This window comes from Glycine max, chromosome 20 (assembly GCF_000004515.6).
Source record: "Glycine max cultivar Williams 82 chromosome 20, Glycine_max_v4.0, whole genome shotgun sequence".
In the NCBI taxonomy this organism is placed as follows: domain Eukaryota; kingdom Viridiplantae; phylum Streptophyta; class Magnoliopsida; order Fabales; family Fabaceae; genus Glycine; species Glycine max.
Window position 1 is genome coordinate 24,241,669 of NC_038256.2, and position 15,226 is coordinate 24,256,894.

Sequence of the window (15,226 nt, forward strand, 5' to 3'; positions counted from 1 at the left end):
GAAGGGAGACACAAAAGAATTCAGGCGGTTAGTCCCTCTATTCTTTTGGAAAAGGGAGAAGAGAGACACAAAAAGAATTCAGGCGATTAGTCCTTGTTGAATTCTTTTTGGCAAAGGGAGAAGAGAATGAAAAGATATAGCACACTTTTGTTTTCTGCAAAATTTTCACTTGCAGAAGAACAAGGTTTGGAAAACAAAAAACTTAGAAAGCTTTTTGGCAAAGGAAGAAGAAGAAAGATGAGTAGGAAAGAATTCTTAAAGAATTGTAAAGGTTGTAAAGGTTTCAAGGTTTCTCAAAAGTTGTTCAAGAAGTTTTTTGAATGCAAGTCAAGGTCTTGCTTTTATAGACTCTTCATGTCTGGTCAAGAGAACCATTGGAAGAGTTATAACCTTGAGAAAATCATGTCAAGAGTTACATCTCTTGACCTTTTATTCAAAACTTATCACTGGTAATCGATTACCATAACCATGTAATCGATTACACAATGCATTTTATGAAAAGATGTGACTCTTCATAATTGAATTTGAATTTCAACGTTCAGATACACTGGTAATCGATTACTAATATATTGTAATCGATTACACCATTTAAAAATCATTTGGAATGTTGCAAATTCAGTTAAAAACTTTTTGAAATCAAATTTTATCACTGGTAATCGATTACAGGAAACTGGTAATCGATTACCAGAGAGTAAATACTTTGGTAACTTAGAAAAATATGAGAAAACTCTTTTGTAAAACAAAAATATGCTATGTTTGGTTTTTGAAAAATCCTTTTCCATACTTCCCTTGTGAAGTCTTGACTTGTTGCTTCTTGATTTCTTTTCTTGAATCTTGAATTCATCTTCTCTTGAATCTTGATTCTTCTTGATGTCTTTTCTTGAATCTTGAAATCAACTTCTCTTGAATCTTGAATCTTCTTGATTTCTTCTAATGAATCTTGAAATTAATCTTGATTTTGAACTTGTTGACTTAATCTTGAAATCATTCTTTTGGGCTTTTTGTCATCATCAAAACTACTTGATTCATCATCATGAAGCTTGCTTCTACATTAATAGCTAGTAGCTGCTAGAATATTTGTGCTAGACTTTAGGACAAATTTCCTACGTTTGTAAAGGATTTGATTTTTGTACAATAAAGAAGCCCACATGCATACAATTTTTCCCTAAAATTGTTCTTGGCTTTTATCATGGTATCTCTTGATTTGTGACTCAAAGAGTCAATGTAAAAAATTGCAAGTTTCACCTTCATCCTTATAGTTATTTATGTCCAAAAGACATGTAGTTCAAGAAGCTATTCACTCAAACTATGGCATGTATCTTTATCGGAAATCATCCTAAAAGAAAACAAAAATATTGGTGACACGCTTAATGATTAAAAACCTTGCCATGTTTGACCATGGCAAATCTCATTAGAATATTTAGGGAACAGTGAAAGTCTTGATTATCTATCAACTCCAAATCTTAGAATTAGGAAAAAATAAAAATACTCATTCCAATGGCAGTGAGGTGTGAGACTTGAGAGGCATGTCAAATATTTTTTATTTCACATTCTACGATAGCCTAAAAATTAGTTTAGTGAAATTTGAGTAATTAAAGCCTGGCTTACCTTGTTGAAGGTGTGGACAACAAATCTCAACATTGACTTAGTCGAACTTAAGAATAGGTGAAGAATAGTAATTGCTGGAGTTAACTTCCCACTTGTTAAAGTTGAGAGAAACAACTCTATAGCCAATGTCCCAATCAAGTTGGTACCCTCCAACAAAACAGCGAGGTTAGATAAGTAGGTGGGCCTGGAGTGTTTCTCCAAAGTAATGGCATAGAGTAGACAACACAATTGTTGCATGGTACTACCTCATCATATGAAAGCTAAGTCTGCAATATTTAAAAAAGTTAATGGCCAATGGCTAAGAAAGGATGTGTGATTACCTTCTGAATTATAGTAGCTACTAGGACATACAATCAATGACAAATATAATAAGACCATAAACATAAGATTAACTTGAGTTGATCGTGTGTCGCAGACCACAACCACTGGCCATGTATGTCATCATTAAAAATTAGAGGTGATGGTGCAGTTGAGTGTAAAGGACAACAATGTGGGTCTCTACTCCCACACCGAGATGGATAAATAAGTCCAAAGACTCGTGGCTAGGGACCAATGATTTAACAGAAAACTTCTACAAAGAACCATGTCCTTATAAAAAGCAGAAGACAACACAATCCACTCTTATATAATTAAGGTATTTAACTAAACGTGTAAATGCAAGGAGAATGAATGAAAAATTTGGTGGGGTTATCGTAGAGTTCTTAAGTTCAAACAAAAAAATGTCTTGTCAGATACTAAATTCAGATTTGACAAGATTTACCCCTTTTGTTTTAGAGATGATATGAGGATAAGTCATGAAGAAGAGCTAAAAGGCTAAAACACAGTAAACTACTAGTGTATGTATCTCTTCACCAAACTGAAGAAAAGCATAAGTATGTGAAAGTTTGGCCTATTTATTTAAGGATGGAAGAGGAACACCCTTTAGTCTTAGTACACAAAGTCGCAAACACTGACACTGGACAGTAGTAGCACGCAGGGTGCCTTGGCCAAAGGCCTTGCAAGGGGTTGTTTGTTTGGTCACTATATATATGTTGTCTTGTCTCTTACTTACCCTGCCCTACATGTCCCTAACTTCAAAAGCCCAACAACAAAAAGTGAGAACAAAGACATGAAGCTTACCTCGACACCAACAACGACAGTGGCAACGAGACTGGCTGCGAGTGGGAGTGAGAAAGAAAAGTTGCGACGTGGAGAGGAACACCTATGCGGAGGCGCGACACTCGGAGTTGTGATGAAGATGATAACATGGGCGACACCAAAGCTGCGGCAGAGACGAAGATATGCTATAGACATGAGTGAATTAGGGTGTGGAGCCAATAATATTTTAAAAAATCGAATTCACTAACATCAATTTTCTATAAAAAAAAAAAAAAAAAAAACGATGTTAACGAAGTGATGTTAACTTATCATTCACCAACATCGGCTTTTTGGACAAATCGATGTTAAGGAAGTGATGTTAACATTAACATCGGTTTTTTTTTTTTAAACACTGATGTTAACTTATCATTTTTCAACATTGGATTTTCGAAAAACGGACGTTATCGAAGTGATGTTAACATCGATTTTTTAAAAATCGATGTTAATCTACTGTGTTAACATCGGTTATTTAAAAAATTGATGTTAAGAAAGTCACGTTATTTACCATTATGTTACCGTGTTTTTGTTAACATCGGTTTTATCAAAAATCAATGTTAATTTAGCGATGTTAAATCTACATTTTGTAATAGTGCTAATATTTTAGTCTGTGTATTATAAAAATAAATGTTTATTGTGTACAACTAAATTTTATAATTTCAAATAAATAAATATTTTTAAATATTTTTTTTTCTAACAATAGGAAATTTTTTATATAAAACAAACAAAGCACGAGCTGTGCCTCATTTGAGAAAGAATACAAGAGAAATAATAAGGTTTAGCAGATTCTAGGAAGTTCCCTCTCCCAATTACAAATGTCAACCCGAAACCCATACATGTTGGCAACTTAGTATTACATGCCTTTGCACCACTAATTCCAAAATTTACACCGTAACACCACCAAAAGAAATGCATCGAACTTCCAAAGCATCCTACACTATTTCTAAGCTTGTGTATCGGTTCTCCTCAAATAAAAACCACAGCAAGAAAAACATATCTCTGCCGATGTTGCTGCCATGCATCAGTGTAGAGTCTTCCAAAAAATCCCTGAGATCACCATTCGTTGTACACACAATCAACATAAGACGATAATGTCATACTGACTATGTCTATCCGCTTCATCACCTAGAATGAATATTTTTTAAATAATTAAATATATAAATTATTAAAAATTGTAATAACTAAATATTTATAATATTTGAATTATATTTAAAATTTATAATAAATAATTTATGTTGTGATGCATTATTACTTTTAATTATTGATAATTTCTTTAAAAAGATATTCAAATTCAAGTTGAAACTAAAAATATTAAAAATTATAGATTGAAAGAGATAAAAGTTACGTTAAATCAATATATATATATATATATATATATATATATATATATATATATATATATATATATATATATATATATATATATCTCAAAGGTATGTTAGGAGCATATTTTAATATTTGAAATTATTCTAATATTTTGTTAAAGTTTTTTCAACCATTTAGTTTATATTAAAATTTAAAATCACCAAATGAAAATAAATATGAGAAAGAACGGGGGAGCGGAGGCATGAGGAAACAGATATTTCTAGATGTTTGTATGTATGGAGGGTTATTTTGGTGCAGTGACAAAGTAAATTTGATTACTCACGAGTTAATGTTATATAAAATTCTTATGTTTGGTCTTGACCTCAATTAATCTAGTCTTTAGGCTAAAATGAGGATTTAATATTTAGTGGTCTTGATCCACCATGATCCTTGTTAATCTTCATATGATAGTTAATTAAATATTACAGTATTATTTTGTTTATATAAAAACTGATAAAATTTAGATATGTATTATATTATATAAAGCATAAACATTAGTAAATAAGTCTTTTATATGGTACTTTTATAAAAAGTCTTATATATGGATCGGGCTTTGTCCAACCCTAACATTTTAAACCCATTAATCAAACAAATAGAAGTCATTAATTAATAGTAATTATATTCATGAATAGTAGTCAAGTCAACAATGGTGAAGGCAATGCAGACGTATTTCCCTGCTGAGTGTTGACAAAGAGTGAACATTGTTACACTAGTTAGTAATTATACTGTCATGCAACTAAGCATGGAAAATGACTACCGCTATCAAACATCACCCGGCCCTATAAATGTATGTACAACAATCGATATAATAGTTGTGCCTTGCGGATCTGTTTCTATGAATTATTTTCTTTCAAAGTACTTCAATCGGCGAGACTAGAAGCGAAAGAGCAAGTTTAGATAACAAAGGTGAGATTCCTGAGATATATACTTGCATTAGTTGCTCAGATATAAATTTACATAAACAATTGATTCCATTAAAATGAAATAATCATTGGTTTGTGCAGTGTGCATAGTGCAGAGTAGGAGATGATGTCCTCACCAGCTAATTTGAACACGGGGGGAGAAGAGAAGAAATTAGAAATAGAGAAAGTGGTAGAGAGTCAGGTAGAGGTAGCAGATACCGAGTCAAAGAGAATTCAGCCATGGAAAGAGCAAATAACAGTGAGAGGATTGGTGGTGAGCACGGTGCTTGGAATCATATACAGCATAATAGCCATGAAGCTCAATCTCTCAGCTGGAATCGTTCCTAACTTTAATGTCTCTGCTGCCCTTCTTGCTTTCTTGTTTGTCCGAAGCTGGAACAAAGTGCTCCACAAGGCTGGTTTTATCTCCAAACCCTTCACCCGCCAAGAAAACACCATCATACAGACTTGTGTTGTCTCATGCTATAGCATTGCTGTTCATGGTATATATGTTAATTTGCAGTTTGCACATTAATTAACTCCCATGCCATGGGTTATATTATATTATATATATATATATATATATATACTTAATTGGTTTGGTGTTGCATGCAGGAGGATTTGCTTCTTATCTTTTGGGATTAAACAGGAAGACGTATGAGTTGTCTGGAGTTGGGACTGAGGGTAACAATCCAAATACTGTTAGAGATCCTGGATTTGCTTGGATGACTACCTTCCTTTTTGTGGTTTGCTTTGTTGGTCTCTTCATCTTGATTCCACTCAGAAAGGTACTGTACTGTATGTACTCATCTATCTCTAGCTAGTATTCTCATCCACCGCTCAAATCCTATCTATCTATATTTGTGTACCACGTGGATGTCTTAATTTCCTCGTTGTATAACTTATGTCTTTTAAATTAACAAATTAAAAGAAAGATTAAACATCCATCGGATACATAGATAGAATATTTATTTGTCCGGCACTTATTTCTCATATTGACCGGCACTTATTTCTTCTAGAGCAGATCATGATAGTTGACCTGAAGTTGACGTTTCCTAGTGGCTTGGCAACAGCTGTTCTCATCAATGGTTTCCACACGCAGGGGGACAAAATGGCCAAGTACTCCTCTCATTGAGTCATCAAAATTCTTTTTCTTTTTAATTTAAAATAAAATTGATATGATAATTTGTAATTTTGATATTGGTACACCAATTAAAATTAGAGTTATAATAGTTTTGTAGTATTAAGGATTAATACAGGTTACTGAAGTAAAACTTCAATTCTGGCTGGAAAAATCAACACAAAAAACAGTTAAGGAACTGGATTATAAGTTGTCCTAATAATTAATCATTTAATTAAAGATAATGATTGAGTTGATTAATTATCTTGTATTTCAGGAAGCAAGTTGGTGGGTTCTTGAAGTATTTTTCCATCAGTTTCATGTGGGGTTTTTTCAAGTGGTTCTTCTCAGGGACACAGGATTGCGGATTCGCTCAGTTTCCTACCTTTGGATTGCAAGCTTGGAAGCAAACGTATGTATGATTTTAAGTTTGCTTGGGAGTGGATGCTGACATTCCTTTCTAGTTGCACCTATTACTAATATTTTTGTTTGAATTTGCAGATTCTATTTTGATTTTAACATGACTTATGTGGGAGCAGGGATGATTTGCCCCCACCTTGTAAATTTGTCTTTGCTCCTTGGAGCCATTCTCTCCTTTGGAGTGATATGGCCGCTCATTGATCGTCGCAAGGGAGATTGGTTCCCTACCAATTTAGATGAGAGCAACATGAAAGCTTTGTACGGCTACAAGGTCTTTCTAACAGTTGCTCTCATCCTCGGTGATGGCTTATACAACTTTGTCAAGATTTTAGTTTCCTCAATCCTTAGCGTACATGAAAAAATTAAGAACCGTAAAAATGGTATGACGTACATGTCAATTCCCACTTTCTTTTTGGATATTTAGTCATGAAAATTACATCCAAATGCACATTCAATTCAAATATATAATTTGGCTATTCTGCTTCTAATTATTGGTGCAGCTTCAAGTGCGGATCAACAGAGAGATAACGCTGAAGAGCTTAAACAAAAAGAAGTTTTCCTGAGGGACAACATTTCGATGTGGATCGGAACCGGCGGATACATAGTTTTGTCGGTGATTTCCATAATTGTAATCCCTTTAATGTTTCCTCAGCTGAAGTGGTTCTACGTGGTGGTCGCTTACATCTTAGCCCCGTCCCTGGCATTCTGTAACGCTTACGGAACGGGTCTCACCGACATGAACATGGCATACAATTACGGCAAAGTGGCACTCTTTGTTGTTGCAGCTATGAGCGGGAGAGACAACGGCGTAGTGGCAGGTCTCGTAGGGTGTGGTCTGGTTAAATCTGTTGTCTCTGTGGCTTGCACTCTGATGCACGATTTCAAAACTGCATATTACACCTGCACTTCTCCTAAAGCAATGTTCATATGCCAATTAATCGGCACTGCGTTGGGCTGCGTAATAGCTCCCCTCAGCTTCTTTCTGTTCTACAAGGCATTCGATGTGGGGAACCCGCATGGGGAATTCAAGGCCCCCTATGCGCTAATTTACAGAAACATGGCGGTTTTAGGCGTCGAAGGTTTCTCCGCACTGCCCCAGCATTGCTTGCAGCTCTGTTACGGGTTCTTTGCTTTCGCGGTGGTGGTGAACATGGTGAGAGACCTCTCCCCCAACGTGTTTGGGAAATGGATGCCGTTGCCCATGGTGATGGCGATTCCCTTTCTGGTTGGTGCCTACTTTGCCATTGATATGTGCCTTGGGAGTTTGGTGGTTTACGTGTGGCACAAGCTTAACACTAAGAAGGCAGAGGCCATGATTCCAGCAACTGCCTCTGGACTCATTTGTGGAGAAGGCCTGTGGGCTCTTCCCGCTTCCATTCTTGCTCTTGCCAAAGTTAACCCGCCTATCTGCATGAATTTTCTTGCTTCCTAGAACTTGATCAACTACATCAAACCAATGAATGCCATAATTAGTTAGTTAATTAATACTACTATATATGTTAGCAGGTACACTTCATACATAACCAAAATGCTATAAATATTCCAAGTGTCTGGCCATTGGGCTTAGGAACATTGTATTATTGCTTACTACAACTTTGTAGGAAAAGTCAGTTCCTGTTAATTGATCTCTCGGAAGGGAATTTCTTCTTCACAGGAGTCATAATTAATTCGAGTTATTAGCCTACAACGTCAATGCTACAAATAAATTATTAAGAGAACTGAAAAGTTGTCTATGATATTAAAAAAGTTAAATTAATTGGTAGGTTGTTGAATTATTTGATATTTTTAATTAAGTCTTGTGAATTTGTATTTATCCCCTAAATGATATAAAAAAAGTAAAATTAATTGGTAGGTTGTTGAATTATTTGATATTTTTAATTAAGTCTTGTGAATTTGTATTTATCCCCTAAATGCAGTATTGTTACCTTTGTAGGTCTATACTAGATGTTTTTGAGATTGATAGTGGACTTAAGGTAAACTTTCACATAAATAAGCTTGGGGGAGTAGGTATTTCTTGTGAGAATTTATTGAGGTATGCATCTATTCTTAATTGCAAAACTATGTCTACTCCTTTTGAGTATCTGGGATTGGTTGTGGGAGGGAATCCTAGAAGTGAAGATTTTGGGAGGGGTTCATTGGAAAGGTGAAAAACAAGTTATCTAGGTTAAAGGGTAAACCTTTATCCATTGGTGGTAGAGACTGTCTATTAAAACCGGTACTAACATCTATGCCTATTTATATGTTATTATTTTTTAGATGCCCCTGAAGTTGTGAAGTCCTTTATAAGAATACGAAGAAACATTTTGTGGGGAGGTGTGTGAAGTGACAAAAATATCAAGAAAAGGGGTTGAATTGGAGTTTTGAAAACTTTTTATGTTCCTTTGAAGATAAAAGGTTTCTAATGATGGTTCATAATAAACTACTTTAGAATGGAAAACTGTTATTAGCTTATAATAGAAATTCAAGTTGCTCAGAATGAAAATATAATTGTTCTGGAAAAATAGTTCTTTTAAAGATAAAAGCTTTTGTCTCAAAATGTACCCTTAGTGGTCCTCATTTGTTTCACGTGCTTTTATTTTTATTTTATTTACTTTTCGTACCCCCTTTTGACGTGCTTTAGTCATTTATTTAAGTCATTTTCCCGCCTAATCAAAAAATAAAAATAAATTTCCACCGATCATTCGCATTGTAATATCCTTTAATTTCTGTTAAAATAAATTCCGACCGTTCGGTCATGCCGTAACCACGTTTATAACCAAAAAGAGGCAAAATAATAATATAATAATCAAAAATATCTTTTAGTAAAATAAATAAATAAAAATCAATCGGAAGTTTAATGGTCCAACGCCTTAAATGACCTTTCATTCAATAAAAACACATTTTGCAAAAAAGGGGATAAAAACAACTTAACCTAACACTTTGTTCTCAAAGAACTACGTAGGTCTGATTTCTTTATCACAATTAAGGAATACGTAGGAGCAAGGAAAACACCCTCGTCGACCGCAAAAAAGATTAAAATATAAAAAGTACAAAAAGAAATAAAGACGTAAAAGGGAACATAAAAATTGAAGTCATGTTTGCACATTTAATCAAAGGCTGTCGTCCCTTGTGACGGACGTGTGGGGTGCTAATACCTTCCCCGTGCGTAAATACAACTCCCGAACCTTTCACTTAAAATTTGTAGACCACGTCTTTTCCGATTTTTCCGACGTTTTCCTCAAATAAACGTTGGTAGCGACTCCGCGCGTATTCCTTTCTTGGAAGACGCACCCGCGAGTCACGCGTCGCCCTCCCGCCGAAGGGTAGGTTGCGACAGTTGGTGACTCCACTGGGGACTTTTTTAGAGAGTTAGGCCATTTAATCTTGTGCAATGTTTTATCATGACTTCCTCCTTTGTTGGTTTCCCTTTATTTTTCTTATGTTCTTGTGTATATAACTCTTTGATGCTTTTAGTGTGTTTTAAAATGTATGCATGAGGTAAATATTTATTCATTTGATGCACACAAACACCAACACTATTTGCACACACGGTGATTTGAAAAAGGGCCCTATACCCGGGTTCGTGGGAACATAAGGAGTGGAGGTGAATCTGTGATCATGCTAGGTCTCTGACTTGCTTGATTACAGTGAACCCTCATCTAGAGTTTTTCTCTTTGATAACATATTGTTGCTAGTAGTCTCTTCGAAGGGGATGATACCTCTAGAAACCATCAAGAGAGATATAACCACCTTGGGGATTATAACTAAAAGCCTTTTTAGCTCTCTCCCATATAGGTCCCTTGAATAGGGGCACGGAGCGGACACGCTGCGTGCCATTTTTCGCACTGCCATGCATAAGTGTCATGTACCCTTTTGCTTATATTTTGTGAATATTGTCATACTATGTACGTTCCCGTGTTGTGCCTTTCGCATATGCATCACGCACGGGTTCTGTCTTGATCCCCTCTCTTTGGCAAACCAACGAAGGGTCCGTGCCACCATCTTAAATACGTATGTCGGGCACTTTGCTACCCCAAGACGTTGTATCTAAGAAGGAGACAATTTCCCAGGCTCCCGTATTCATAAATTGCATCTGTGTCATATGCATTTCTTCATGCATTCATCCATTCCACCCATGATAGATGTCGGAGTTTTGATTCGCATCGATTTTTGTTCACTTTAGTAAAACATGGGATCAAATCAAATGCCTTCACTTAAAAAGAGGTTCTATCAAGTCAAGGTCAAGAGCCTAGGGACCACCAGTCTAAAAGAGTTAGGGCAGTTAATGGGTCAACTCCAGCGGCAAGCTTTTCGTAAAGCTTACGGTAAAATCTGGGACCTAGCCATGGTAGAAGTCTCCACAGAGGCCATTGCCTCCCTCGCCCAGTATTATGATCAGCCGTTGAGGTGCTTCACCTTTGGGGACTTCCAGCTATCACCTATGGTAGAAGAATTTGAAGAGATCCTAGGATGCCCTCTAGGGGGAAGGAAACCATACCTCTTCTGAGGGTTCTATCCCTCATTAGCAAGAATTTTCAAGATAGTTCAAATCTCAGCGCAGGAATTAGACCACAGAAAGCAAGTCGAAAATGGGGTGGTTGGAATACCAAGAAAATATTTGGAGGCAAAAGCAAGATCTTGGTAGGTAAAGATGAGTGAGCCCCGTTCATAGATATTCTCGCACTGTTGATCTTCGGAGGAGTCCTCTTTTCGAATGTGGATGGGTTGGTGGACCTAGCAGTGATCGACACTTTTCTCACCTATCATAACCACAAGGAAAGCCCGGTTGTCGCTATGCTAGCCGACCTATATGACACCTTCGACCAAAGATGTGAGAAGAGCAGTACGAGGATTGTTTGTTGTACTCCAGCTCTTTATGTATGGTTGGTTTCACACCTTTTTCGCCAAGAGGTAAGGCATGCTTGCCCGCTAGAAAGTCACCGCTCATGCACAGAGAAAGGAGGGGCGAATTGGGACCAACTCTTAGAAAGCAAAGAAGGAGCATCTGTCAACTGGTTCCCTCGATGGAAAGAAGGAAGAATCGGAGTTCTTATTTCGTGCGGAGGATTTCCAAATGTTCCCTTGATGGGGATGAGGGGTTGCATCAGTTACAATCCCGTTCTTGCTATTAGACAACTTGGCTACCCTATGAGAGGGGCGCCACTAGAGGATGAGCTTGTGCCTGTCATTTCATGAGGTTTCGATAAGACCAGCATGGAGACACTTCAGAAGGTCCGCAAGGCATGTGAGGTGTTGCAAAATAAGGACAAGGAACTCAGGGGCAGTAACAATGGGCCCATCGGTGGCTACCGTAAGTGGTTAAAAGCCCACGTGCAAGGTTTGGATTGGCTTCCGAGTTTGAGAACCGCTAAAAGAGAGGAAGTTGAGGCACCGGAGGAAGATGAAGAGGTGAAAACCCTTAGGGCAGAACTCGAGCAAGTCCAAACAGTCAAAGAAAGGTTCAAATCAATAGCTTTGAAAATCCGAAAGGAGAATGCCGAACTAAGAGATATAAATGTGGCTACCACCAAAGCCTTGGAACGAGAAACCAAGAGGGCTCGTAGGGAAGAACACGGCCGGAACAAGTTCCGAGGGGCTCTGTGGGGCAGTAACGACGAGCTTAAGCTCCAGAAAGAGGAAAGGGACCAATCACGAGTAGACAGTTTGATCTTGAAAGATGAGTTGAAGGCTTGCTCGAGGTCCAAGAGAAGTTTGTCTCAGCGGTTATGCGAGACAGAGACCAACATGTTAGCTATCATCACCAAGTACCAAGAAGAACTAAATCTAGCCATGGCCCACGAGCATAGAGTGGCGGACGAGTATGCCCAAGTGTACGCAGAAAAGGAGGCTAGAGGAAGGGTGATCGACTCGCTACATCAAGAGGCAACGATGTGGATGGACCGATTTGCTCTTACCTTGAACGGGAGTCAAGAGCTTCCCCGATTGCTAGCCAAGGCCAAGGCAATGGCGGACACCTACTCCGCCCCCAAGGAGATCCACGGACTTCTCGACTATTGTCAACATATGATAGATTTAATGGCCCATATAATTAGAAACCGCTAGGAAACTTGTATTGTCACTCAAATCTTGACTAGTTATAACCTTTTGAATAAAATGAGTTTATCCCATGTTTTTGCTCCAAAGTCAGTACGAATCAAATTACTCCTGCATTTTATCTCTAGCATGCATTCATTATTTTTTTTTTACCTACTCCTCACGTTTGGTTTTTTTAGGATAAAACACCATAACTAAAGGCGCCCCAAGGCATCCCTATCGCACTAGATCCAAATCTAGAACGATGGGTGATCAAGAGGAGACACAGGGACAGATGAAAGCCGACATGTCGGCTCTGAAAGAACAAATGGCTTCCATGATGGAGGCCATGTTAGGAATGAGGCAACTCATGAAGAAAAATGTTGCCACTACTGCCGCTGTTAGTTCGGCTGCCGAATCAGACCCAACTCTCCTAGCTACCGCGAACCATCCTCCCCCAAATGCGGTAGGATGAGGAAGGAGCACACTGGGGCACAACAGCAACCCCCATTTGGGATACAACTGGGTGGCTTACCCTTATGGATTGCTGCCAGTCATGCAGGATGACGTGGGTCATGTCTCTTCCCCCATCCTTGAAGGGGAGCCTCCTCGACAGCCCGACGAGGTCCACGAAAATTATCAAGAGTATGCCCAAGGGGATGTCGATTTCTACCCCTGATTCCCGTCGAGGGGCCGACACCCAACACTTTGCCTCAGCCCAACCTCACAGCACAGCCAATATTCTTGTCCACAGAAGGACCACCCCCGGCGGCCGAAGAAAGAAGGAAACTCGATCTCCTTGAAGAGAGATTGAGGGTTCTTAAAGGCTTTGGTGATCCGTTCGCAGACATGACAGACTTTTGCTTGGTATCGAATGTCGTCATCCCCCCAAAATTCAAAATGCCTGATTTTGACAAGTATAAAGGGACGACTTGTCCTAAGAATCATCTCAAGATGTATTGTCGCAAGATGGGGGCACACTCTAGGGATGAAAAGTTGTTAATACACTTTTTTCCAAGATAGCTTGGCTGGAGCCGCGGTTGTTTGGTACACTAATCTGGAAGCTTCCCGCATCTATACTTGGAAGGACCTGATTACTGCTTTCTAAGGCAATATCAGTATAATTCTGATATGGCTCCCGATTGCACTCAGCTACAAAATATGTTTAAGTAGGAAGGTGAGACCTTTAAAGAATACGTACAACGGTGGAGAGACCTGGCGGCACAAGTGGCCCCACCCATGGTCGAAAGGGAGATGATCACCATGATGGTAGACACCTTGCCAGTGTTTTACTATGAGAAGTTGGTAGGCTACATGCCTTCCAGCTTCGCAGACTTGGTATTCGCCAGGGAAATAATTGAAGTAGGGTTGAAAAGAGGGAAGTTCAATTACATTTCCTCCACAAGTACCCATGCTAAAAGAGTCGGAGCAACTGGGGCAAAAAGGAAGGAGGGAGATACCCATGCCGTCACTTCGGCGCCCGCATGGGTCAAGCCCCCGCAGACCTCTCACAGTACGCATCAGTACATGCAACATCATCCGAGCTTTTCAGCTCGTGCTGGGAACTCCTCCAATTCAGCGCCCGCCCCCATCCAGAGGGAGGCCCCCCAAGCTCCGGCTCCAACCACGGCTCGCCCGGCCGGCAATTCCAACGCAATGAGGAACTTTCCCCCGAAGCCAATTCCAGAATTCACCCCACTCCCAATGACGTATGAAGACCTCTTGCCGTCCCTCATCGCCAACCAAATGGCTGTAATAACTCCCGGGAAGATCTACCAACCCCCTTTCCCAAAGTGGTATGATCCTAACGCAACTTGCACGTACCATGGGAATACCCCGGGGCATTCCATCGAAAAATGCTTGGCCCTTAAATACAAGGTCCAACATTTGATAGACGCTGGATGGCTGACATTTCAAGAGGATCAGCCCAACGTGAAAACCAACCCGCTCGCCAATCATGGCGGGGGAGCGGTTAATGCCATTGAGCATATAGGCCGCGCAAGTCTAAATCTTTAGAGGACATAGTGACCCCTAGGAGGTTTATCTTTGAGGCCCTACAAAAGGGAGGTGTAATTCCCCACGGTGGGCATGAAGAGGATTCTTGTTTGTTGCATCCCGGCGAGCTACATAACATGGAAACATGTTTAGCAGTGGAGGAATTGTTGCAATGAATGATAGATCAAGGCCGATTGGAAGTCGATGATGAGGAGAGGGAAGAGCAACATATATGTATGCAGTCCGTGGATGAGAGATGTTTTGGAAGGCCTAAACCTTTGGTGATATATTTCACCAAGGACGCAGCTCCACAAAAGCCCCGATACCCCCCGGCTGCTAAACCTGTTCCTTTCCCATACCAAAGCAGCCACGCAGTCCCGTGGAGGTATACACCTCCGAGTGAAAGGAAAGAAGAAGCCACTGACATCAGCTCGTTGTCGGCCAAGGTAACCAATATCACGGGGCTGAGCGGTGTGACCCGCAGCGATCGCATGTTTGCACTCCCCGACCTACCGACACAACCTGCAAACATTAAAGGAAAGGCCAAGATGGTGGAAGAGAAAAATGACAAGACGATCCTCACTCCGAACGAGGATATTCCAGTGAAGGGTCTTCCAGAGAAAAGGGATGGTTGTGGCAAGAAGGAAGTGTCACTAGAGGAAGCAAGTGA

The 15,226-nt window shown here is 39.2% G+C and overlaps 1 protein-coding gene across 1 annotated transcript; it reads left to right on the forward strand.

The window, feature by feature from the left end:
- Nucleotides 1-4,817: 4,817 nt before the first annotated feature.
- On the forward strand, nt 4,818-8,170 carry LOC100803306 (metal-nicotianamine transporter YSL1). Its single transcript, XM_003556810.5, has 7 exons — nt 4,818-5,013; nt 5,112-5,512; nt 5,625-5,797; nt 6,034-6,128; nt 6,407-6,541; nt 6,631-6,929; nt 7,050-8,170. The coding sequence occupies exons 2-7, from the start codon at nt 5,134-5,136 to the stop codon at nt 7,979-7,981; spliced, it is 2,013 nt and encodes a 670-aa protein (XP_003556858.1). The 5' UTR covers nt 4,818-5,013; nt 5,112-5,133; the 3' UTR covers nt 7,982-8,170.
- The last annotated feature ends 7,056 nt before the right edge of the window (nt 8,171-15,226 follow it).